The sequence below is a fragment of the Paroedura picta genome, chromosome 7 (assembly GCF_049243985.1).
Source record: "Paroedura picta isolate Pp20150507F chromosome 7, Ppicta_v3.0, whole genome shotgun sequence".
Lineage (NCBI taxonomy): Eukaryota > Metazoa > Chordata > Lepidosauria > Squamata > Gekkonidae > Paroedura > Paroedura picta.
In genome coordinates, this window is record NC_135375.1 from 18,399,710 (window position 1) to 18,424,197 (window position 24,488).

Below are 24,488 nucleotides of genomic sequence, written 5' to 3' on the forward strand. Positions count from 1 at the left end.
CAACCCAGAACTGTCAACTCTACGACAAGTGATCTGACAACATGAGGTCTGTACTGTGGGTTTCCTCTGCTCGCAAAACCTGCTTTTATTATGAGTCCAATCCCCGGGCCCTTAAATTTTCTTGGATGCTTTAGGATGCTTAGGGCTGATCCTGCGTTGAGCAGGGGGTTGGACTAGATGGCCTGTATGGCCCCTTCCAACTCTAGGATTCTATGATTCTAAATTCTGTCTATTTGCTGAACTCTGAGCATGTGCCAACAGCCGCTTCCTACCCTCTCAGCCCTTGAAAGGTATAAGTCGGAAAGATAACAAACAAGGCAATGCGGGTGTTAAGAAAAAATAACTCTTTTTTAATTGCAAATACACGGCATAATCACATTCACTTTTACACCCTCTCTAGTACTTCATATAATTCTTATAAATAACTGTGTGCTGTTATAGCTTTCTAAATGTGCACAAAGCTGCAGAGCCATGGGCTTTTAAGAAAGACATGAAACGCAGGGGGGCAAAATCATGAGAAGTGTCATCGTGAACCCCCCATGGCTCATTTCCCGTGAAAGATGATCTGGAAAGTAAGAGCGGGAGAGCTTACTGGGGATTGCCGGGGCCGTTGCTCTGGTTCCACTCAATCCAAGCAGGAATGCAGAGATGGAATTCCTTGCAAATTGCCCGCATTGTTTGTTCCTGGCTGGCTCAGGCAGGGATTGCACCAAGATCTCCAGGGCTTACTTTAAGGCCATCTAATATTATGTCTTCCTTTTAGTGTTTGTTGATTCATTGCAAACGGGAGGTCTTCGGGTAAGAGCCCGTTCAGGTTTAGAGGGAAGCGTCCTCTCTCCTCCGACTCCAACTGCACAAGCTTTTTTTTTTTGTATCATAAAGTTTGAGTCTGGTGGCACTTTGAAGACCAACAAAGTTCGGTGGTGAGTAGAAGCTTTCATGTGCCTGCATGCTTCTTCAGATACATTGAAACAAGAAGCGTGCATGCACGTGCAAGTTTATAGGCAGCATTAAACTTTGCTTGTCTTAAACGGTGCAACTGGACTCAAACTTTGTTCTGGCACTTCAGACCAACACGGCTACAACCCCCTGAATCTATTTTTCACTTACTCAACTCAATCACTCAATTCACTCACTCAACTCACCCTCTCTCTCTCTCTTTTAAGATGGGTCATTATATTCAAATGAATTGGACTTCTTTTACTCATCGTGTTAGGTCAGCATAATGTATTGGGTCACATTTAACATGTTCTAGTAAATCTATTTTACTGCAAACACATTTGTGAGCAACAAATGCACTACACTAATAAGTGGACAGACCAGAACCAATGGGTTGAAGTTAATTCAAAAGAAATTCCGTCTCAACATCCGGAAGAAGTTCCCGACAGTCAAAGCGGTTCCTCAGGGGAACAGGCTTCTTCGGGAGGTGATGGGTTCTCCATCTTTAGAAATTTTTAAACAGAGGCTGGATAGCCATCTGACGGAGAGGCTGATTCTGTGAAGGCTCAAGGGGTGGCAGGTTACAGTGGAGGAGCGATAGGTTTGTGAGCGTCCTGCATAGTGCAGGGGGTTGGACTAGATGACCCAGGAGGTCCCTTCCTACTCTATGATTCTATGAGTGACTCGTGTTTAAGCAGTCGCAGCTGTTTTTTGACTCTGAGACCTTGAAAGGGATAGTGTCTCATATTTAACTTTTGATTAATGCACCAAAACTGGATCATAGTGACTTTTATCACAGAATAGAACATTGGGTGAATGCTGAATTAAATCCTGCATAATTTTAGGGTCAACTGGCACATTCTGTTTTCCAGATGACACAATATGTGCGCATACCAAAACTGAACTTTGTTGGCTGGGTGTTTGCGTGTGCCTTTAAATTGCTTGGCTATGATTTCAACTTCTCTTGATTACCGGGGGTAGGGCCAGTCCTGTGTTCTGTTTTGCTTTGCTGACCCAAGCGTGGCTTGACAAGCTCAGAAAACCAACCTCCCCAGCTGTTGGGGATGCATCAGAGCGCAAGGAAAACGCCACATGTTTGCTGTTTGAATTTGGAGACAGAGAAAATGGAGAGCTTTCCCCCTGGCGACCGTGACAGCCTCTGAGGTTGCAGGAAGCAGCTCTTTAGCCGTCTGATATACAGCAGAACTTTTACTGCCTCTCTGCAGGAGCGCACTTGGTTCTGCACATGTGTGGGTCTGGGCGCATTATGTGCCATCAAGCTGCTTCCCTAGCAATGAATAACCTCCAAAACGTCCTATCATGAATTGCCTTGCTGGGATCTTGCAAAGGGGGGGCCCTTGCGGCTTCCTTGATTGAGCCAACCCATCTCATGCTGGGTCTTCCTCTTTTCCTGCTGTTTTTCACTCTACCTAGCATTATTGCTTTTTCCAGTGACTCTGGTCTTCTCATGATTTGACCAAAGTACAATAGCCTCAGGTTAGTCGTTTTAGCTTCCAGGGAGAGTTTAGGCTCGATTTGATCTAGAACCCACTGACTGGTCTGCACATATATTTGCAAAGAAAGCAAATATTGTGGGGAAAAAACGCTCTAAGAACTCAGCAGTTTCCCAAAGGAAACTGGATCCTGTGGTGTCTCCACTGGATTTCTCACTGCTTGGGGAAGCAGGAAGCACTTCACCATCTGTGAAGTGCTTCCTGCCCTGACCTGCATGGCTCAAGCTAGCCAGGTTGGTCTCAGAAGCTAAGTAGAGTTGGTCCCTGCTAGTACTGGGATAGGAAACCAGGAGGAAATCCTTAAATTGCTAGGTCGAGGAAGGCAACCGCAAGCCACCTCTGAACATCTCTTGCTTTGAAACCCCTACAGGGTCCCCATAAGTCTGCCGAGACTTGAAAGCACTTTTTCTCACCATAAATAAAGGTAAAGGTATCCCCTGTGCAAGCACCGGGTCATGTCTGACCCTTGGGGTGACGCCCTCTAGCGTTTTCATGGCAGACTCAATACGGGGTGGTTTGCCAGTGCCTTCCCCAGTCATTACCGTTTACCCCCCAGCAAGCTGGGTACTCATTTTACTGACCTCGGAAGGATGGAAGGCTGAGTCAACCTTGAGCTGGTTGCTGGGATCGAACCCCCAGCCTCATGGGCAGAGCTTTCAGACTGCATGTCTGCTGCCTTACCGCTCGGCGCCACAAGAGGCTCCCTTTCACCATAAATACACTGACACAATTGTCAACATCCAGCAAAGGCAACTGATGTGCAAAAGGAGAGTTCCATGTGAACATCCACACTTGATCCGGTGTGTGCTTGTGAGTGGATTCAGTTTCTACCCATAAGGGACACATCCCTGCAACGTAAACCCTGCAGATCGTAACCGGTACCTGTTGGGGCAGATGGAATTTTGTAACACCTTCTTCTCCCACCCAATAAGTGATCAGTATTTTAGAGCTGACTCATTATATATTTGACAGGGGAATTCTCACACATAGCGGTCGGTAGGTTCTCTGTGTGAGAACCATACTGTCCACAGGTTCATTGCATATAAAATGAGAATAATTCATAGCTAGAAAATACAACCTGTACATTTGCTGTTTGATTGTGAAGACTAATACCTGGCCAGTTAAAATGCTTATCAGCTCCCTTTTTTGCTGAGCAACTGAGAAAGGCCTCATTTGTGATGGTTTGCAAATTGTTAAAGTTGGAAGCCTCAGAATGTAAGGCTCTCCAGATCCATGTGCAAGTACAGATTTAGGGCTACTTCTTATTCAGAAATGTACACCTGGATTGGGTTTACTGCCTGTAAATATCTCTGCAAGGAAGAAAATGGAGCAACCTGGACAATAAAATATATATATATATATATACCTTTATACAATATCAGTGCATTTCTAAAATAGCATGTTATCTTTAACACTGCAATCTACAATGCACTCAAGCCATTGTACTCAGACTTAATGCAGTTTACAGAGCACAGGACCCCAGCAAGTTAGGCAGATGCCAGCTGATCAGGCAAATTTCCTGCACTACACGCCCAAGAACACTGAGGCAAGAGAAGAAGCAGCATAGTATAGTTCTTCCAACAGAAGAAAACGAAATAGGCTTTTTGCCTTCTCATTTTCCTTGCTTGTGTGTTCCGGCATATCTCCCTGCAGTTTTCAACCTCAGGTTTTTATGTGGACACAAAGCCATGTAATATCGAATCACCCACTAGAGGGAGCAGAACACGAGTGGAACAAAATAAGAACTCTGATGCAACAGGAACACACACAAGCACGAAAATAAGGATGCAGAGAAGTCCAATGCTCTCTGGAATGCCGATAACTTTAGAGGATGCTAACGGATAGCAGAATGTTTACGTGGCAGAACGACCTGTGGGGAGGATGAAAAGAGAGGCTGTGTGTCTTCGTGGGCACCTATAGCTGCATTCACACAGCCCTTCTCCTGGAGAGCCTGCAAATTAGTATAAGGGACTTATAGACTTACTGAGGCAAGTGAAGGCTCAGCCTCAGAATACACTTTAGCACCGGTGCCCCTTGGTGACTCGTACCGTGAGCAAACATATAAGATTTATCTATGGTTGGACCTCGCCACTTCAGAATGCAGACAGGGGATGAAATGTTTCATTAAGAAAAAAACCCTCCCAACGTATTAGAAAAACTAGCACGGCTTTAAAAAGGCTAATATAAAACCTTTGCTTTCCTGTCTTCTAGATGCAAAGGTTTCTTAAATAAGAGGCATGGGGACATGCAGACATTCTGAAGTGGTGTATCCTAGCAGCATACACTGGGCAGGAATCTGTTGATTGTGTAGTTTGGCTCTACACTTCTCCTCATCTGCAAGGCTTAGGGAAAGGGACGGCTAGATTCAAGTCCAGCAGCTCCCTAGAGACCGTCATGGTCTTCAGGGTACATCTTTCCCAAGTTAAAGCTCTGATTCCCTAAAAATTATACCCAGAGTAGCCTGCAAGGGGCTACTCGGCTTAAATGTAACTCTTTTGCTGCAAACCAGCATAGCTACCCTCTGAAACCAGGAGAAGGAAGGTAGTAGTCCCGATGAAGTACACAAGCTTAGTTTCTGTTGATTCCATAGATGTAAACTGGGGTAGGCGTAAGTATGCTGGCTTAAGTGCCTTGTGGATCACCATCCTTTAAATGTGTATTCTTTCTCCCAACACCAGTTCTGTTTAACGTTGGCTTTCTCTGTGCGTTCTGGAGCTCTTTGACGTAGTCCTTTGCTTATAGTCTTCTCCAGATCCCAGATCCACCACGTCCTGATAGTTTGGGAATTCCTGAGGTAGTGGAAACTCTTCTGCTGACGAGTGAGTCCTGTGCCCAAACACCCTTTCTTGCAGCTCGGCAATGTCGTTCCGGATGTCTGCCATCATCAGCAACAGGAAGTCAAAGGAACCAGGCGGCCCCTGCAACAGGTCCCAAGCATTATAATCAAGTGACTAGTCCTTCGTGGCCCTGTGGACTTCACATTTTCAGAGCTCCACTTTCAAAGGGTGTCATCAAAGAAGCATGCAAAGACTATTTAATTTTTAAAAAGAAGGAGGAGAAGAAGAGTTGTTTTCTGTACCCATTTTTTCACTTTCAGAAGGAGTCTCAAAGCGGCTTATATTCTCCTTCCCTTTCTCTCACTCCAAGACACCCTGTGAGGGAGGAGAGGCTGAGAGAGCCCTGAGATTACTGAGGAAGAAGAGTTGGTTCTTAGATGCCACTACCTGAAGGAGTCTCACAACAGACATCCTGTGAGGTGGGTGAGGCTGAGAGAGCCCTGATATTACTGAAGAAGGTTCTTAGATGCCGCTTTTCTCTACCCAAAGGAGTCTCAAAGCAGCTTACAGTCGCCTTCCCTTTCTTCTCCCCACAACAGACACCTTGTGAGGTGGGTGAGGATAAGAGAGCCCTGATATTACTGAAGAAGAAGAAGAAGAGTTGGTTCTTCTATGCCGCTTTTCTCTACCCGAAGAAATCTCAAAGTGGCTTACATTCAACTTCCTCTCCCCACAATAGACACAGTGCTGTGGTGAGCCTTAAGTCACCCAGCTGGCTGCATGTGAAGTAGAAGTGGGGAATCAAACCCAGCTACCCAGATTAGAAGTCCACGCTCCTCACCACTACACCATGCTGGCTCCATGAAATAAAAGCCTGAAATAAAAATATCCTGACCTGAATCATCAGCGCTAGCCCTGTGCATATATTGACAGAATCATGGCTATTCATTTGACTCTGGCTTGCTAATGAATCCCCAGTAACCATCAGTCTCTGTAAGGGTTATGGGATCTGCCCATGTCAATTCCTGCCTGTCTGAAAAGAGATCAAAATTGAATAAGGTACTTACAGGGGACCCTTTTTCTCCTGGTGCGCCTCTCTCACCCTGTAACAAACACCGTTCTGTTAAACCTGCATGGAAGCACCACATGTAGACTTATTCCACAAAGAGAGTTTTGTTTGCATACGCAAGGATCTCTCGCCTTCAGGCCATGGGTTTTTGCATACAGCCGTCTCTCTAGGAAAGGGCTCTCATTCTCACGAAACAAACCCTGTTTCCTGCTGCTTGGCTACTTTTTCAGCCGAATCCTACAGCCAACGTGTTTCCGCCACAAACGTAACTGGGAAGCTAGTGGTATTCAGCTCAGTGGGACTTGCTTTCCAGAAAGGGAATTTAGCACTGCAGCCTTGATTTCATTTAAGTATCACATTTATTACTCCAATCTGCAACCCTTTTAGAATAATAGAGTTGGAAGGGACCTCATGGGTCATCTAGTCCAACCCCCTGCACTATCCAGGACACTCACAATCCTTTTGCTCATCCACTGCAACCTGCCACCCCCTTAAGCCTTCACAGAATCAGCCTCTCTGTCAGATGGCTATCCAGCCTCTATTTTGCAAGATTTCAGATCGCTAAAGCAGGCTTAGAGACTAGCAAGAGTTTCAGGGTATATGCTTTTGAGCATCAAAGTTCCCTTCACAAGACACAGCAGAGTGGAAATATAGATCCACTGATCCTAGTCAAAAGGCGTTCCTTAGTGTTTTACAAGAAATGAAAAGATCCTTTCTGGGGTGAGGGGGAATAAGATTAGTTTACTGACCTTTGCCCCGTCTCTCCCTGGTGCCCCCGGAGGGCCCTGTAAAACAGAAACAGAGTCCTCAAAATCACACAGTGTACAAGCAACAAGATCTCTCTGTCTCTCTGTCTCTCTCTGTCTCTCTCTGTCTCTCTCTGTCTCTCTCTGTCTCTCTCTGTCTCTCTCTGTATCTCTCTCTATCTCCATCTCTCTCTCTCTCTATTTCTCTCTCTCTCTCTCTCTCTCTCTCTCTCTCTCTCTCTCTCTTTATTGAATTGATATGGATAATTCCAGGGAGATACAATACTGACCACAGGGCCCCTCCTGCCTTGCTTGATATGGGATAAGTCTGGAGACGGCCCCATAGGCCCCATTGGTCCTCTAGGGCCCGGCAGACCTGAAGGTCCAGGAGAGCCAGGAAATCCAGGGTTCCCTTTTGGCCCCGGGGCCCCTGCAATCAAAAAGAAACAGTCAAATTGGTCAGGGGAGGTAGTCAGACAGTTTTGGATTAGACAGCGTTTTGTAGGTTGGTAAAAGCCAAGCGTTGTGAGTCGAAGTGAAAAGTAGGTTCAGCAAAAGCAGAGACTGAAAACAGGCATAAAGGACCCAAGTCTAATGAAGGCAAGAGTCTAAGTCTCATTAAGTTGCCATTAAGTCTCATCAATCCTACGGTGACCCTTTAGGGCAGGGGTAGTCAACCTGTGGTCCTCCAGATGTTCACAGACTACAATTCCCACGAACATCTGGAGGACCACAGGTTGACTACCCCTGCTTTAGGGTTTTCAAGGCACTTCTAGAGTTCCTCAAGGCCTGAACAAAATATTCAGTAGGTTGGAAAAGGCTGGCCTACAGCTTATTATCCTACTGGTCAGTCCGGCCCTGAATTGGTGACACCTGTGGCTGATGAACGGGGTTGTATGAAAGCAATACCTCTGATTTAATTCCCATCTCGCTCCAAGATCGATTGCTGGGAAATGCTAAAAGAGGCTCACACCTGGCTAGCTGGATTTGGATTAGTGCAGGACCTCTTGGAACCGAAAGCAGAGATACTTATTAGCTGGGCACAGCCCTCAATCCAGGAGGCCTGTTAATTGCAGCTGAGAAACTTTTCTTGCAGCCCCCCCCCCCCCAGCCCCTTTAAACCATTAATCACACAGTGAGCTGTAGCTTGGGATGTATGGCTGCTTTCAGTTAGGAGAGCAGAACTCAAGGCCTTCAGCACCCTGGACAGCTCATACAATGGAGGGGGGGGGGAGCAGATGGAAGACGTCAAGTTCTGAGGGCAACCCTGTCTGGTAAAGGAGATGTATGATGTGAAGCATTCGGCATTCCCATGCACTTCTCAAGGACCAGGTTCTTTACTGCAGTATGGAAATGCTCAAGGTGATGACACTGCCCATTTCTTCTTAACATCTTCTTGGAGAGCTGCATACATGGGCATGCACCGTACCTTGCAAACAGGGCTTCCGACTGGCCCTCCTTCTTGTTGGTGTTTTATAGTAACACATATTGCTCTCAAGCTTGACCTTTTTTGCCTTGCCAGCACCACAATTCAGTGGTTGAAAAGAATGCTTGGCATCGCTGTGTGCGTCTTCTCGTCATGGGCAAGGACTGTGTGCACTTGCTTGCTCTTTATACGTGTGTGGATAATTCTCATATTATATTCAGCCCGTGTACAGCTCATGGGTATTATTTGGGGCCTAGTCCCTGGTTTCAGTTGTAAAGTGAAGAGGGGCTGGTTCTTGTAACGTGTGAACAAGGCTACGGAACAAGGCTAAGAAACAGAAAGAGCCTTCAACTGCTAGCAGAGGACAATGACCAAAGAGGGTAGGACAGATCTCCCCAAACAGGGAATCTGGAGGGGGATGAACAGGGATGATTCTGGAGCCAAGGCGGTTGCTTCCCACCTAACCTCAGAAGGCAAGGGCACTAAAAGTGATTGCAATGATCAGGTAAACTCACATGGGGGTAGACAGTCCTTAAGGCAGGGGTGGTCAAACAGTGGCCCTCCATATGTCCATGAACTACAATTCCCATGAGCCCCTACCAGCTTTGCACCAGTACCATGTTTTGAATACATTCAACACTCAAAGCTGCCTTACACCTGGATGATGCTCTGCTGTTTTTTTCCAGACATTCTGCTAACCTCCCCTTAGGGGCAGGGCCGGTATTAGACTGTGCCCGAGCCATCATGTGATCAGCCCCTTCTGATATATTTCCGTTCCTTGAGATCTGCCTGATTCTAGACCGACCCTGTGTGGGAAATGAGGTTAGTTGTTAATTATTACCGCCGTTGTAATATTGTAGAGTTTTAGAGTTATTTAATGGGGAGATTGTTTTATACTGTTGATAGCTCTCTACTGCCGATATTGTTGTTTTATTGTTATGGATTGGATCCGCATTTTACATGCTTGTAAACCGCTGTGAGCCAGTTTGCTGAGTGTGGCGGTCATATAAATCCAAATAATGAATGAATGAATGAATGAATGAATGAATGAATGAATGAATGAATAATTTGATTGATGGTTGTTTCTGTGGGTAGCAGCTTCAGTCATTTCTGTTTTTAATGCTTTCTGCTCAGAGACTGTTTAAGACAGGGGTAGTCAAACTGCGGCCCTCCAGATGTCCATGGACTAAAATTCCCAGGAGCCCCCTGCCAGCATTTGCTGGCAGGGGGCTCCTGGGAATTGTAGTCCATGGACATCTGGAGGGCCGCAGTTTGACTACCCCTGGTTTAAGATATATATAATTTTTAACACTGCTGCTTTAAAATCTTTTCAAAGGCTACTGTTTTTTTTAATATGTATTTCCACTGACTGGTAAAACAGTAAGCTGCCTTGAGTGATAAATCTGATTGGGACTGAGAGATCTAAATGGCTGGGCTAACTGATAAGCCACTTAAATGACAGAACAATGCTTCTTAAAGGGGGAATCTCTTGCAAAACACAGGAGTACATTCCGCGTGTTCCACTTCATAACATTGTCCCCATGGAATCTTGTGCAGCCTTTAAGAAACAGATGCTGGTTATTAGCCATTTAATCTTGGAGAAAGGTGCTATGGCATGGTGGGAGGGCATCTGCTTGGCATGCAGAAGGTCCCTGTTTCAATCCCAGGCATCTCCGGTTAGTAGGGCCAAGCAGTTGGTGATGCAGAAGAGCTGAACTTGAGACCTCCAAGAGTGGCTGCCAGTCTGAATGGATGGTACTGAATGTAATGGACCAACAGTGACTCAGTAAAGGGCAGCTTCCTGTGTCTAAACTTCCTACTGCCCATCTGAACTAAGGGCCAAATTACATGAGTCGACTCCCACACATACCCAAGTCTGAGAGAGAAGTAGAAGAAGAAGAGTTGGCTTTTATACCATGCTTTACTATGCCCAAAGGAGTCTCAGTCGCCTTCCCTTTCCTCTCCCCACAATGGACACCCTGTGAGGGAGGTGGGGCTCAGAGGAGGAGCCAGGGAATCAAGCTAGGCTCGCCAGATTAGAAGCTGCCGCTCTTAGCCACCACGCCACACTGACATTCTTTCTTTTGATGCATCTGTGCATTTCCGATCTGGATTGGAACAGGGGTGCTGGGGAAGGGGGGCTCCAGCCTCCCCTGCCCCATCTTCCTGAAGTATTTAAGAGTGCAGGCAGCCCCTGAACCAGGAACTGTAGTGGGACCACATCCCAATGTACCCAAAAAATCTAAACAATATGACGAATGCTGACCATGTTGTGGCCCCACTACTGTTCTTGACTTTCCGTGTGCCCTCATCTTCTGATTAGTCCCTGAAACAGGCCAGAAATCTCCCTTGAGGTTGTTTTGGTTTGTCTTCACTATGCCAGAATCCTAATACAGATGGCTTGAATTTCTGTTCATGCCCATGGTCTGTCTATCACTGAGACCAGTTGGGTGTCGTGGTTAAAGGACTGGGCCTGGTGTCGTGGTTAAGAGCGGCGGCTTCTAATCTGGCGAGCTCGGTTTGATTCCCCACTCCTCCTTCACATGCAGCCAGCTGGGTGACCTTGGGCTAGTCACAGTCCCGTTAGAGCTGTTCTCACGGAGCAGTTCGGTCAGAGTTCTCGCAACCGCACCTACTTCACAGGAGAGAGGAAGGGAAGGCGATTGTAAGCCACTTTGAGACTCCTTCGAGCCATGAAAAGCAGGGTATAAAATCCAACTCTTCTTCTTGGGAGACTCAACCCTCTCTGCCATGAGTGAGCCACTGACTCTCAGTCTAACCAACATCACAGGGTTGTTGTAAAATCAAGTGGAATAATTCCGCCTTGTCCATCCTGAGCTCTTTGGCTCTCCCCGCCCTCAAACCTTCTTAAATCTAGGAGCAATCGGCTCTGTTGCCTTACCTGGAGGGCCTCGATCACCTGGCTGTCCCGGGGGCCCTGCTATGTAGGCATTGGATGCAAGCACCTTTTCGCCAGTGATCGGTTTGCTAAGGTCAGCAGCATTGTTCGGCAGCAAAGCAACCTGGAAAGAAGAGAGGAAAATGCAGCCTCAAAGGGCATTGATCCAAGGGGGTGAAATTTGGAAGAAGAAGAAGAAGAAGAAGAGTTGGTTCTTATATGCCGCTTTTCCCTACCCGAAGGAGGCTCAAAGCGGCTTACAGTCGCCTTCCCATTCCTCCCCCCACAACAGACACCCTGTGGGGTGGGTGAGGCTGAGAGAGCCCTGATATCACTGCCCGGTCAGAACAGTTTTATCAGTGCCGTGGCGAGCCCAAGGTCACCCAGCTGGCTGCATGTGGGGGAGCGCAGAATCGAACCCGGCTCGCCAGATTAGAAGTCTGCACTCCTCACCACTACACCAAGCTGGCTCTCCAAACTGGAACTCACAGTGGTTGTACAAAACTGCCTTCCCATCACAGCTGACATGGCGACCCCCATAGGGTTTTCTAGGCAAGAGGCAGGCAGAGACAGGTTGCCGTTGCTTACTTCTGCAGAGTGACTCTGGGCTTCCTTGGAGGTCTCCCATCCAAGTAGTAACCAGGGCTGACCCTGCTTAGCTTCTGAGACCTGACAAAACCAGGCTGCTCTGAGCCACCGTAGGTCAGGGTAGACCTGCATAAAGTCTCTCTGGAATATTCCCCCATCTAGGTTTTGAGTGTTGGACTGGCTGGCAATTGGGGAGAGGGAAGTACAGCCAGGGCAGTACAGCAGTGAAGTCAGCTGCCCAAGGAAGTGGGGAGCTCCCCCTCACCAGCAGTTTTCAAGCAGTGGCTGGACAGATCCTTATCCTGGATGCTTTAGGCTGGTCCTGCATTGAGCAGGGGGTTGGATTAGAGGACCTCTATGGTCACTTCCAACTCTAGGATTCTATGATTCTAAGCAGCAGCTGGACAGATCATGCTTTAGGCTGGTCCTGCGTTGAGCAGGGGGTTGGACTAGAGGACCTCTATGGTCCCTTCCAACTCTAGGATTCTATTATTCTAAGCAGCAGCTGGACAGATCCTTCTCCTGAATGCTTTAGGCCGATCCTACCTTGAGCAGGGGGTTGGACTATATGGCCTCCATGTACCCTTCCAACTCTACAATTCTATGTTCAGGATGGTTTTCATCTTCAAATCGTTGGAATGCTTGGAGCATGAGAAGACTTCCCCTCCCCCCCATGGCATGCACACAGATGCATTCTTAGCTGCACAGCCAACTCACTTATCTGTACCAGATAGCGCCGATGCTCTGACCAAGGTCACCCAGCTGCCAACCCCTTGAGTCAGCCTGGCCTGGAAGCACATGAAATGTGTGCACAGCCACCCACTCCCTCCCTCTCCCTCCTGGAAGCAAGCTCTTCAATATCTCTTGGAAAGAAGAATCTGCCTCTTGTGCCAAGCCTCGGCTTTGGACGCCGAGTGCGGTCCTCTTCAGCGGAAAGCAACAGCGGGCTCAGATTCGACTCCTGCCCCGTCCTGCTTTCTTCATTGTGGTGTGGAGCTGCTGTCTAAAATGACCTGCCTTTCATCATACCCTAATTTCCCCCCGTAAGGTTGCAAACCTTCATAAGGGACAGGCGCGAAGGGACGACGCAGAAGCAAGAGAGGATCCTTGCCTTGGTCGGCCATCTTGCACCGTAATCCCCCAAAAAATCAGAGTCCAGTAGCACCTTTAAGACCAACAAAGATTTATTCAAGGCATGAGCTTTCAAGTTTGAATAGATCTTTGTTGGTCTTAAAGGTCTACGGGACTCTGATTTTATTGTGCTGCTTCAGACCAACACGGCTACCCATTGGAACGTAATCCCAAAGATATTCTAAGAGGAAAGTTGCTGACTAGGCTGAGGGGTGGGATGCCCAGGGTCTGGCTTCAGTGCCGACTTCTAATTAGAGGCTTGCTGACGTTCGTCTAAGTGTTTGCATGTGCATGGGGGTACTCGCTTTTCCCACACATGGTGTTGCTTGCGCGGACGGATTGCTTGGCTCTTTATTTCTTTTGGCAAGGGGTTCCTTCAGCTTCGTTGAGCAACTCTGTCAAGGGAACGGTGGAAAAGGAGGAGGAAAACCAGAGGTTTTCGTTAACTGCCCACCTTTGGGGAATGCGATCCCTGTTTTTCTTCGTTTCCCCAGTGAGGAAAATGTTCGTGCCTGCCATGGAATTCCTGTGCGCTTCACTGAATCTTGCAAGCATTTTCTAGGACTGAAGTTCATTTCACACAAGAGGGCCCAGATCTACTAGGCATCACTGTGACCTTGCGTGAAGTCACCCAACGCTCCTGAGCAGCTCTGGGTATGCTGCAGGAAATGATGGGCAAGCGCTAGAAAACTTTCAAAGAACCTCAGGGATTTCCAGAACACTGTTTGGAAAACTACAGAATCCTAGAATCATAGAGTTGGAAGGGACCTCCTGGGTCATCTAGTTCAACTTCTAATCTGGCAAGCAGGGTTTGATTCCACGCTCTCCCACATGCAGCCAGCTGGGTGACCTTGGGCTTGCCACAGCACTGATAAAGCTGTTCTGACTGAGCAGTAATATCAGGGCTCTCTCTCAGCCTCACCTCCCTCACAGGGTGTCTGTTGCGGGGAGAGGAAAGGAAAGGTGATTCTAAGCCACTCTGAGACTCCTTTGGGTAGAGAAAAGCGGCATATAAGAACCAACTTCTTCAGTAATATCAGGGCTCTCTCACCTTCACCTCCCTCACAGGGTGCCTGGTGTGGGGAGAAGAAAGAGAACGCGATTGTAAGCCACTTTGAGACTCCATAAGATTCTCCCCCTCCTCCATTGAGCACAGGGTTGGACTAGATGGCCTGTATGGCCCCTTCCAACTCTATGTTTCTGTGGTTCTAAGGTTCCTGTTTTATAGCAGTAGATGCATTTCTGGCCATCAGTGCTATACAGTTTCCATTATTTAGTCATTTTTTAAAAAACACACACGCCAAGTGACTCTTGTACCTTCTGTTTCAGCTGCAACACTGTCTGCTTAATTTGGTAGAACTCCTTGCAGGAGGCACAGCAGGCCCCCTGTTTCACCACGTTATCGGTCTTCTCGGGAAACCCTGTTTGAAAAGGAAGAAGAAAAAGCTAATCATTAAAAAAAAAAAGACGGAAGGAAACAGAGCATAGAAAAGAGGGTGGCAAAGAAAACCGAGCACAGGGAAACCTTTGAAGTTTTCTTTCTGGCCTTTCAGTGAGAGGAAGAGGTGCCCCTGGTAGAAACAGCCTTTCTTGGTAGTGAATCACTGTGAAAGGCCAGACAAATCCCCAGCAAGAAACTGGCTTAAGAACAGCTGTTACCACTTAGCGAGTCTTAAATGCCTTTTTAAAAAACACCTTTTATATTTCAGGGGAGAGAAATGTGTGTACCTCTACACTTTTTTATCCGAGCTTTTACTGTACAGGAACAAGGACGGGTCCAGAAGTGATTTATAATCCCCCCTCCAAGGGCCAATTTTCACACGCTATAAATTGGGCCAATCTATATCCCATGCAAGGGGGCCTCTTGTTTTGCTCGCAATCTGCACAAAAGCCGCTTTTATCACCGTTGATTATTTTGATTGGAGGGGGGGGGATGCGTGGGGAGGCTCTCAGAGTGGAGTAAGGTTCAGAGACTTGTTTTCAAAGAAGATCCTTGTAATCTCCGGCAATGCAGTGCTGGAGCCTGCGGAATGTGGAGTGTGCCCTGAAAACAAGGAAGGTTGCACTGGTTCCAGCAATTGGGGACAAGAGTATACAATTACACATTCTTTTGTGGAACAAATTGGGAGTCCAGAGGCACCTTTAAGACCAGCAAAGTTTTCTTCAAGGCACAGGCTTTTGTGTGCATGCACACTTTGAGACGGTATGCATACACACAAGAGCTTATACCTTGAATAACACTTTTTAAAATTATTATTATTATTTATTATTGTTTGATTTCTAGCCTGCCACTCCCAAAGGCTCGTGGCGGGTTACAACACATATAAAATCCCCTATAAGTGGCAGATAAGAACCAACTCTCCTCCTCCTCTTCCTCCTCCTCCTCTCCAAGATGGGTGCAGGATGTGGCCAGATGAGAAACGAAATCACAGCTCAGGAGAAATAGAATGGCCCGCCCCTCAAAACTGTTCTGACTGGTAACCAACAGCAGTACCCAGTTTGCTGGGGGGTAAATGGTAATGACTGGGGAAGGCACTGGCAAACCACCCCGTATTGAGTCTGCCATGAAAACGCTAGAGGGCGTCACCCCAAGGGTCAGACATGACTCGGTGCTTGCACAGGGGATACCTTTACCTTTACCTTTATTCCACCTTGGAGGGATGAAAATGAGCTGCTCTTTCTTATTTCCTGGGGATTAGGGATCAGGCTAAATTCTGCCTTTACCACTCCAGAAGAACCACTGAGCTCGATTCAGGACAGTTCATGCTGGCACGAGCGTTATTAGTCTGTTAGGTAGCCTGGACTTTAGTTCTATTTTCAAACACAGCTACCCCTCTGGGCTTTGCTTGTTTGTCTAGGCTCCTTTCCCCCAAAGCCAGCCAGAGATACCAGCATCCTCTGATAAGAACACATCAGCTTGGTTGGGCAGTTTGCTCGCTTAGCATAAAGCACGAAGATCTGGCCTTGCTTATGCCGGGTGCTCTGGGCCGGAGGTAATTTGCGTGCATTCCCCCCCTTCCTTCCTCGGTGCTGTACAACTCATCATCTGTCTTCTATTATCTGCAGAATGTTCTTCTCGGACTATGTGGCTGCTGCACCGTCTTGGAAACACGCAAGACGACCCCTCAAGTCACAAAGATGCTACGCCACTCGGGCGCTCCCCCCCCCCGCAAAAAAAAAAATAAATCAAGAAAACACGCAACATCCTGAATCTGCAGATCAAAATTCAGTCTCTGAAAGCCAAAGGGAGGTGGGCGGACTTCGTGCCTTTGGAACTGAGGGATATGCGCAGGCTGATTCATTTCTCTCCAGCGCCGCTTGTTATCTTTGGAAACAGCCAAGATGTTAGGGAGAAGGGATATCAGGGCCTTATGGATGTTCTCTATAAAGGGAAATTAATCAGCTGATCAGTGTCAGTGACCTCATTCCGGGAAAGCTATTGCTCTCCAGCGCACCTCGAGACCTGGAAAGGTTGGAGGCCTGCAGGTCCTCATGTTTGACACAAGATGGCGCTCCTCTGTTGAGGGTTTCTGAATTGTTCACCAAGGTAAGAGTAGGAAGGTGTTGGGCATTGCATTTCAAAGCTAGGAGCCATTCACACATTGCCGTTTCTGCCTCCTATTCCCGGGGGATCCATGTCCACATGTGTTGCTCTTAGTGGTTTGTGTTCATGGTTTCCCCTGATAATCCCACCTTCTAGCTCCGCCTTTCTCAACTTTTTGACCATTGAGAAACCCCTGAAGCATTCTCCAGGCTTTGAGAAGCCTCAGAAGTGGCGTCATCGTGCAGAATATGGTTGGGAAGGAGAGCTGTGGACACGCCCACCCGGGGCCCCTCCCCTTCCCACCCTCTCCAGGCCCATCATTGGCCACTTGGGGTATGGGTCAACGTGACCATATATGGTCATATCACCCAATATCACCAACAATTTGCCGAGCTGGGTTATAAATGGGGAAGAGGATTTTCAGGATTCCAAATTTAGGGAAACCAAGGCGAACAAACCAGTCAGTCCTAGAGGAGATCAGCCCTGACTGCTCCTTAGAAGGCCAGATTCTGAAGATGAAGCTCAAATACTTTGGCCACCTCATGAGCAGGAAGGACTCCCTGGAGAAGAGCCTGATGCTGGGAGCGATTGAGGGCAAAAGAAGAAGGGGACGACAGAGAGTGAGGTGGCTGGATGGAGTCACTGAAGCAGTCGGTGTGAACTTAAATGGACTCTGGGGAATGGTAGAGGACAGGAAGGCCTGGAGGATCATTGTCCATGGGGTCGCGATCGGTCGTTCACGACTTCGCGCCTAACAACAACAACAACCTTCCTGCAAAGCTCCTGTCTCCTTGCACTTTTACGACATGCTAGGTAAAGTGTATGTAAGTCCATGGTTATGCATTAAGACAAATATTTAGAATCATAGAATCATAGAGTTGGAAGGGACCTCATGGGTCATCTAGTCCAACCTCCTGCACTATGCAGGACTGACGGGAAGATTTCTAGTTTGCTTCTGAGCCCCAGGGTCCCTATTACCGGTGGGCTTCGATTTAGTGCAGTCGGGCAGCTTCTGGGTCCGTGGCGGCTCACTAAAGCAAAGCCAGGCGAATACCTTTCTCTCCTTTGGTGCACGTCCTGCCGTCGTCTTCACGGATGAAGCCTGCGTGGCACTCGCATCGGTAGCTTCCGACGGTATTGATGCAGATGTGGGGGCAGGGGGGCTCTGTGCTCGTGGCGCACTCATCGATATCTGAGAGGGGCGGGTGATGGGTGGGGAGAACAAGAGGAGAAAGAGTGATCAGAAACAAACATTTCCCTCCAGGGCAGGAGCGGTCAACCTGTGGTCCTCCAGATATCCATGGACTACAATTCCCATGAGCCCCTGCCAGCATTTGCTGGCAGGGGCTCATGGGAATTGTAGTCCATGGACATCTGGAGGACCACAGGCTGACTACCCCTGCCCTAGGCGACTCAAGACCCAGCTTCCTGAACTCCCTGGAAGCATAAATATCAACAGGACAATGGAGCCCAGGTGTCACCTTTTTAAAAGCCACTAGAATTACAGGTTTTTTTGGGGGGGGAAGTTTCAGTCCAGTTCCATCTTTAAGACCAAGAAGTTTAATTCTGGGTATAAATTTTGTTTGCACACACACTTCTTCAGCCAGCGTGGTGTCGTGGCTGAGAGTGTCAACTGCTAATCTGGTGAGCCGGGTTTGATTCCCTGCTCCCCCACATGCAACCAGCTGGGTGACCTTGGGCTCGTCACAGCCCTGATGGTGCTGTTCCCGCAGAGCAGTCCGGTCATTTTGCTTTGCCAAAATTGTGCAAAATCCAAGTCCGGCCAGTTGCATATCTGAGTTTTATTATTTCGGTTGTAGGGCTTTGTCTTCCACTCACCCAGGCAATAGGGCTTCTCTCTGTTTCTGTGTCTTTCACGGTCGTACCGATAACCAGGGTAGCAGGTGCACAAAACACGCCCAAAGTTATCTGTGCATTGCTGTTCGCAAGGAGCCTCTGCACAGACGTCATAGTCTGGAAAGAGAGGGAGAGAAAGAGAAATGTGAAATGTGCTGAAAATATCAACTAGTGTACAGGTTGTTAAACAGCGGCTCATCAATTTGGTATTCGTCCTCACATTTTAATATCTGAAGTTATTAATCAAGGGAAGTTTGTTTTTTCTCAACGGCATGAATTCAACCAGGCAGCTTCCAAGATGGAACAATATTTTCATTTGCAGGGGATTGGGGGATGTTCCTACAAATGTCCTCTCAAATAGGGATTATAAAATAATACAGACTGGCCATGCTTGGCAAAGGGTGAAAGAAGAGGAAGAAGAGTTGTTTTTACGTGCCGCTTTTCTCTACCAGAAGGCATCTCAAAGCGGCTCACGTTTGCCTTCCCTTTCCTCTCCCCACAACAGACACCCTGTGAGGGAGGTGAGACTGAGAGAGCCCTGAGATTACTGAAGAAGAAGAGTTGGTTTTTATATGCCGCTTTTCCCTACCCGAAGGAGGCTCAAAGCGGCTTACAGTCCCTTCCCATTCCTCTTCCCACAACAGACACCCTGTGAGGGAGGTGAGGCTGAGAGAGCCCTGATATTACTGCTCAGTCAGAACAGCTTTATCTGTGCTGTGATGAGCCCAAGGTCACCCAGCTGGCTGCATGTGGAGGAAGAAGGGGGGAATCAAACCCAGCTGGTCATATTAGAAGTCCACACTCCTAACCACTGCACCAAGCTGGTATAGTGGGAGGAGACAAAGGTATGATCCTTTCAGCAGCTGCCAAGGCTCTCTAGCAACATCTGTCTCTGCCTCAGTGGTTACTGCTGCTTCTCAGCTGTTGTATTGTTGAGGCTTTCCTTAGAAGGGGGTTTCCACTGTTGTTTTCCATGGGGCTACTGGACTACAATTCCCTTTTTGAGCCATTAGCAGTGGCTGCCATCCACGTATTCCTTTTCTTCCCATGTGCAGCCACACAGTTTTAGAGGGTGGCACCGACGTTTACTTTCCCTGCATGGACCCACAGCTGGAATTAGCTTCTGGGCATGCAGCCTAAGCCCCATTGGTTTCAAATTAGCTGCAATCATGCGGCCTGTCCCTGACGTAAGTGCAGCCCGCTCTGTCAGAGTCTCCTCACCTTACAACTATTTCCTGCCCCGTTTCAGGGATCAGTTTTGCAGGGCTGATGATCCCCGAGTTTTTCTCGGTACAACCTGACTCACGGACGACGGAGCCAAACCTAGGTGTAATCGCTGAAGGGATTTGTCACCTGCTAAGTTTCCAATCCATATTTTCTGGTCCGGTCCCAGTTCATTATCAGGCTGGCGTTCGGGATGCCAAAGTTCCCAAAGGACTTTGTTGCTAGACCGGCACATCTGCCGACAATAAATCAACCTGATAAAATCAAGGTGAGTCCTTGTGCTGCCTTCAGCCTGCTTTGGCTCATATCAGCACCGCGTCAAGTTAAGTACATGCATCTGTCTTGGCAGGACCGTGCTCTTAATGGTATACGAGCGGCTCTCGACTGCCAAAGCGGGGAACAGATGACTCGTAAAACACTACTGTTCCAAGCAACACACAGTAAGTGTAAAGCCTTATTTGAGGAGGAGCCTCAGACTGGGGTCATTTGCATAAGGTAAAAAAAGGATGCAGAAAACGAGCGGCACAAATCTGCAATTTAGAGACAACACACACTTGGTTCTCTTAAAAATTATCTCGGGGGGCATTTTACTTTTTGTGCAGCGCTGTGAGTTCAAAATACTGAAATACTTACATCGGCCTTTCCCCGCAAGGTAGATTCAGGTGTTGGTCTGAAGCAACAGAACCAAATTTGGGTCCAGTGGCACCTTGGAGCGCAACAAAGTTTAAGCTTTTGTGTGCATGCATGCTTCTTCACAGGGTTCTTAAGGGTTCTACTGGACTCAAGCTCTCCCCTGCAAGGGTTGCAAAGTGGCTTACAAAACATGCTTCAATTGTTGTTGTTGTTGTTGTTGTTGTTGTTGTTGTTGTTGTTGTTGTTGTTGTTGTTGTTGTTGTTGTTAGGTGCAAAGTCGTGACCGACCCATCGCGACCCCATTGACAATGATCCTCTAGGCCTTCCTGTCCTCTACCATTCCCCGGAGTCCATTTAAGTTTGCACCGACTGCTTCAGGGACTCCATCCAGCCACCTCATTCTCTGTCGTCCCCTTCTTCTTTTGCCCTCGATCGCTCCCAGCATTAGGCTCTTCTCCAGGGAGTCCTTCCTTCTCATGAGGTGGCCGAAGTAATGTTAGGGGCATGCAAAAAATAAGTTAGGGGCATGCAAAAAAATGAAATGAAATGAAATGAAACGAAACGAAACATTTTGAGACTCCTGGTAGAGAAAAGGGGTATATAAGAACCAACTCTTCTTCTTCAGTAATCTCAGGGCTCTCTCAGCCTCTCCTCCCTCACAGGGTGTCTGTTGTGAGGAGGAAAGGGAAGGTGACTGTAAGCCACTTTGAGATTCCTTCAGGTAGAGAAAAGCGGCATATAAGAACCAACCATTCTTCAATTCTTCTTCTTCTTCTTTGGGAGGAGATGCTGAAAAATTACTTCATTTACTTTCAAAGAAGATGACTGTCTCCTAAAAGTACTATATAGACAAAAAGTAACTAATTTGTATGGAAATGTTAGATACCCTCCCACCCCCTGGAAAAAAAAATACTAGCCTTACATACAATGAAATATGTGGGTTCTCCAGTAGATTGTTTTCATTTGTATCTTGAGTAAAAAATACAGTTTGCCTGTGCCCTTTATAATGTGTATATCTCCAGTACTTGACATTACATTTTATGGCACACACATGGCCAGGCTCGGCAAACTAAAATTTATGTCAGGTCTGGCCCTCATAACATATGACTTCAACACCTCCGGTCAACTGTGTGGCAACTGTCAACAGCCAGGGAAATCTGAGGATCCCACACACATCTCCTGAAAAGTTGAAACGGTGGAAACAAAGTCCGAAAGGCCAGCAGGGCATGTTTGTGGGAAGAAAAAGAAAGAAACCAGGGAGCCTGTGGCACATTTATCGCTGACACATTTTAATTCTGGCACAAGTTTCAAGCCTCTTGTAAAATGGGCTCTTTGCACAAATGCCTGTGCTGGAGTGGAACGTTTGACGATAACACAACACTCCTCACAATCGTGAAACTCCAATCGTGGATGTGGACCTGTCTTTATTACCAGCCCAGGAAACCAGAGCTGCTGTAGTAGCCGGCACAGGAAAAAGGAAACAATTCAATCACGTACCTTCAGGGATGCATTGTCCAAGAACAAATTTATAACCCCTACAGCACTTTTTCCTGAAAGACAAAAGAGAGAGAGAGAGAGAGAGAGAGAGAGATAATAATTATACTTTAAAGCAGTTCAAACGTGTTATAGTTTAAGTAGACCAAACATCATTTCCTTCACCAGATGAGGTTAATAAACCTAGCAATTTATTTTACACTATTTATATTCCTTCCTCTTCTCCAGAGACGGAGGGAGCTTACCTTAGTGATAAGAACCATCAAAATGCAATAAAACATATACAACCCTAAACTTTTTAACCTTTCTTCATTTGGAACCCCCCCTATTCATTTTAGTTGTCCTTTTCTGCACCTTTCCCTGGTGCTAGAATATCCTTCTGGAGGTGCAATGACCCTGCATAAAGCTGTGGTGGGGCTCCACTGGGATTACTGAATCATAGAATCATAGAATCATAGAGTTGGAAGGGGCCATACAGGCCATCTAGTCCAACCCCCTGCTCAACGCAGGATTAGCCCAAAGCATCCTAAAGCATCCAAGAAAAGTGTGTATCCAACTTACAGTTCTGTACACAGTAGTCCCAGGGGAGCCCCACCACAGCTTTATGCAGGGTCATCATGATACAGGCTGACCTGTTTTCAATCACCTTCAGAATAATCAACAACAGCATCTACAGTGAGTTTATCTTCCATGACTCCAGTCTCTGTCCCAGGGAGCTACCACCAGGCCCCATCCACTTCTGTTTAGAGCTAGGATTTTGGACTCCAATGTGCATTCCTTTGCACTTGGCAGTGCTGAACCTCATTTTCCACACTGACACCCACTCAGCAGATCCCTCCGGAGCACCCCACCAGTCTCCCTTGGTTCTCACCACCCTGATCAACTTAGTGTCACCCGCAGACCTGGCCACTTCACGGCTCACTCTCAGCTCCAGATCATTAATGACCAAGATAAAAAGCACTGGAACTAGTCCTGTAGGATGGTGAGTAAATTTCCCCCAGGCCAGGCTGGATTCGGGAGATTTTTGGTAGTGGTGGGGGATCACTTAGGCATGAAATTGGAGCCACTGTGGATGGGCAGGTGGTTTTGAGTTCCTGCATTGTGCAGGGGGTTCGGATTGATGACCCTGGGGTTCCTTCCAAGTCAATAATCCTATGATTCTATATCCAAGAATCATGTATCCCGCTGATTATCCTCATCCCACCAAGTTTCTGGAAAGCCTACGTTCTCCTCTGACACTAGGTATTTTGAGGGCTTTAATCACTATTTGGTGATTATTTGGTGTAGTTTGGTGTAGTGGTTAGGAGTGCGGACTTCTAATCTGGCATGCTGGGTTTGATTCTGCACTCCCCCACATGCAGCCAGCTGGGTGACCTTGGGCTCACCACAGCACTGATTAAAACTGTTCTGACCAAGCAAGGATATCAAGGCTCTCTCAGCCTCACCCACCTCACAGGGTGTCTGTTGTGGGGAGAGGAAAGGGAAGGCGACTGTAAGCCGCTTTGAGCCTCCTTTGGGTAGGGAAAAGCGGCTTCCAATATAAGAACCAACCCCTCCCCCTCCCCCTTCTTCTGGAAATCCATAGACAACTTTAAAGAGGTGGACAGCTCTCTGTGACTACTACCCACATGACTAGGGAGAACTTCCAGTTTCAAAGGCAGTCAACCTCTGAATCCAAGTGCCAGAAGACAACACCAATCAACCTTCCAAAGCAGCCATTTTCTCCAGGGGGACTGATCTCTGGAGACTGGAGATCAGTTGTAATTCTGGGAAAGCTCCAGCTGTCACCTGGAGCCTGGCAACCCCACCAGACACCCTGTAGCTGGAGGAGGGAGCTCCCCCCCCCCCCCCAGCCAGGCTCACTAGCAGTTTCAGAGTCTGCTCAAGCTAGAGAAAGCATTCTCTGTGTGCTCCCCTGGTCACTTGTTGAAATGGTTTAAGAGTGTTGGCCTCTCACTGGAGAACTGGGCTTGATTCCCCACTCCTCCACATGCAACCAGCTGAGTTATCTCGGGCTAGTCACAGTTTTCTTAGGGCTGTTTTGGGGAGAGGAAGGCAAGGCAATTGTAAGCTGCTTTGAGACTCCTTTGGGTAGTGAAAAGCAAGGTATAAAAACCAACATTTGTTCTTCTTGAGTTTGATAAACATGATACTGATGGAGGGGGTGCAGAAGCACTGCCTGGGTCAAGAGAGCTTTGTACGGTGCAGATGTAGAGTGGAGGAGCTTGGAGCAACATCAGTTTTGTGGGAGACCAGCCACCCCTGTTCATTTGTTAAAAAATAAACTTGTTATTTCTGTGATAAAAGGAAGCCCTTCTTCTTTTAGCAATTTGGGACGGGGAGGAGGGAAGCCAGCGTGCTAGGCCGTGTTCTTCATTGCCTGCTGACCCCACCCTGCCTAATTTGACGAAGGATACTTGAAAGCTGGCTGACTGGAAAAACAAATTAACATTTCAGCTACTAGGACATGCAAGAGTCAACGCTGTAATTTCGCGTCCATAATTTAAAGGGAATGGAAAATAAACGAGAAGAAATGAATAACATATTTGAACCCCCAGGGGGGATCCACGTAGCAAGCAGTCCTGATGTTCTGGAAAAAGGCTCCTCTAGATGTGAGCAGGACTCTAAATGGTTTGAGATTTTTCAT

General features: G+C 47.5%; 1 protein-coding gene across 3 annotated transcripts in view; it reads right to left on the minus strand.

Moving 5' to 3' along the window:
* Window positions 1-329: 329 nt before the first annotated feature.
* CCBE1 (collagen and calcium binding EGF domains 1) overlaps window positions 330-24,488 on the minus strand; it is a 134,333-nt gene continuing 110,174 nt past the window's right edge. For all 3 annotated transcript variants that reach the window (XM_077346907.1, XM_077346908.1, XM_077346909.1), the window contains exons 3-11: window positions 21,845-21,897; window positions 18,473-18,607; window positions 17,688-17,825; window positions 14,407-14,510; window positions 11,374-11,494; window positions 7,336-7,475; window positions 7,049-7,084; window positions 6,298-6,333; window positions 330-5,371 (exon numbers count right to left, since the gene is read on the minus strand). In XM_077346907.1, coding sequence (XP_077203022.1) covers window positions 5,138-5,371; window positions 6,298-6,333; window positions 7,049-7,084; window positions 7,336-7,475; window positions 11,374-11,494; window positions 14,407-14,510; window positions 17,688-17,825; window positions 18,473-18,607; window positions 21,845-21,897 — 997 coding nt within the window. In that variant the 3' untranslated portion in view covers window positions 330-5,137. The remainder of the gene's footprint in view (window positions 5,372-6,297; window positions 6,334-7,048; window positions 7,085-7,335; window positions 7,476-11,373; window positions 11,495-14,406; window positions 14,511-17,687; window positions 17,826-18,472; window positions 18,608-21,844; window positions 21,898-24,488) is intronic.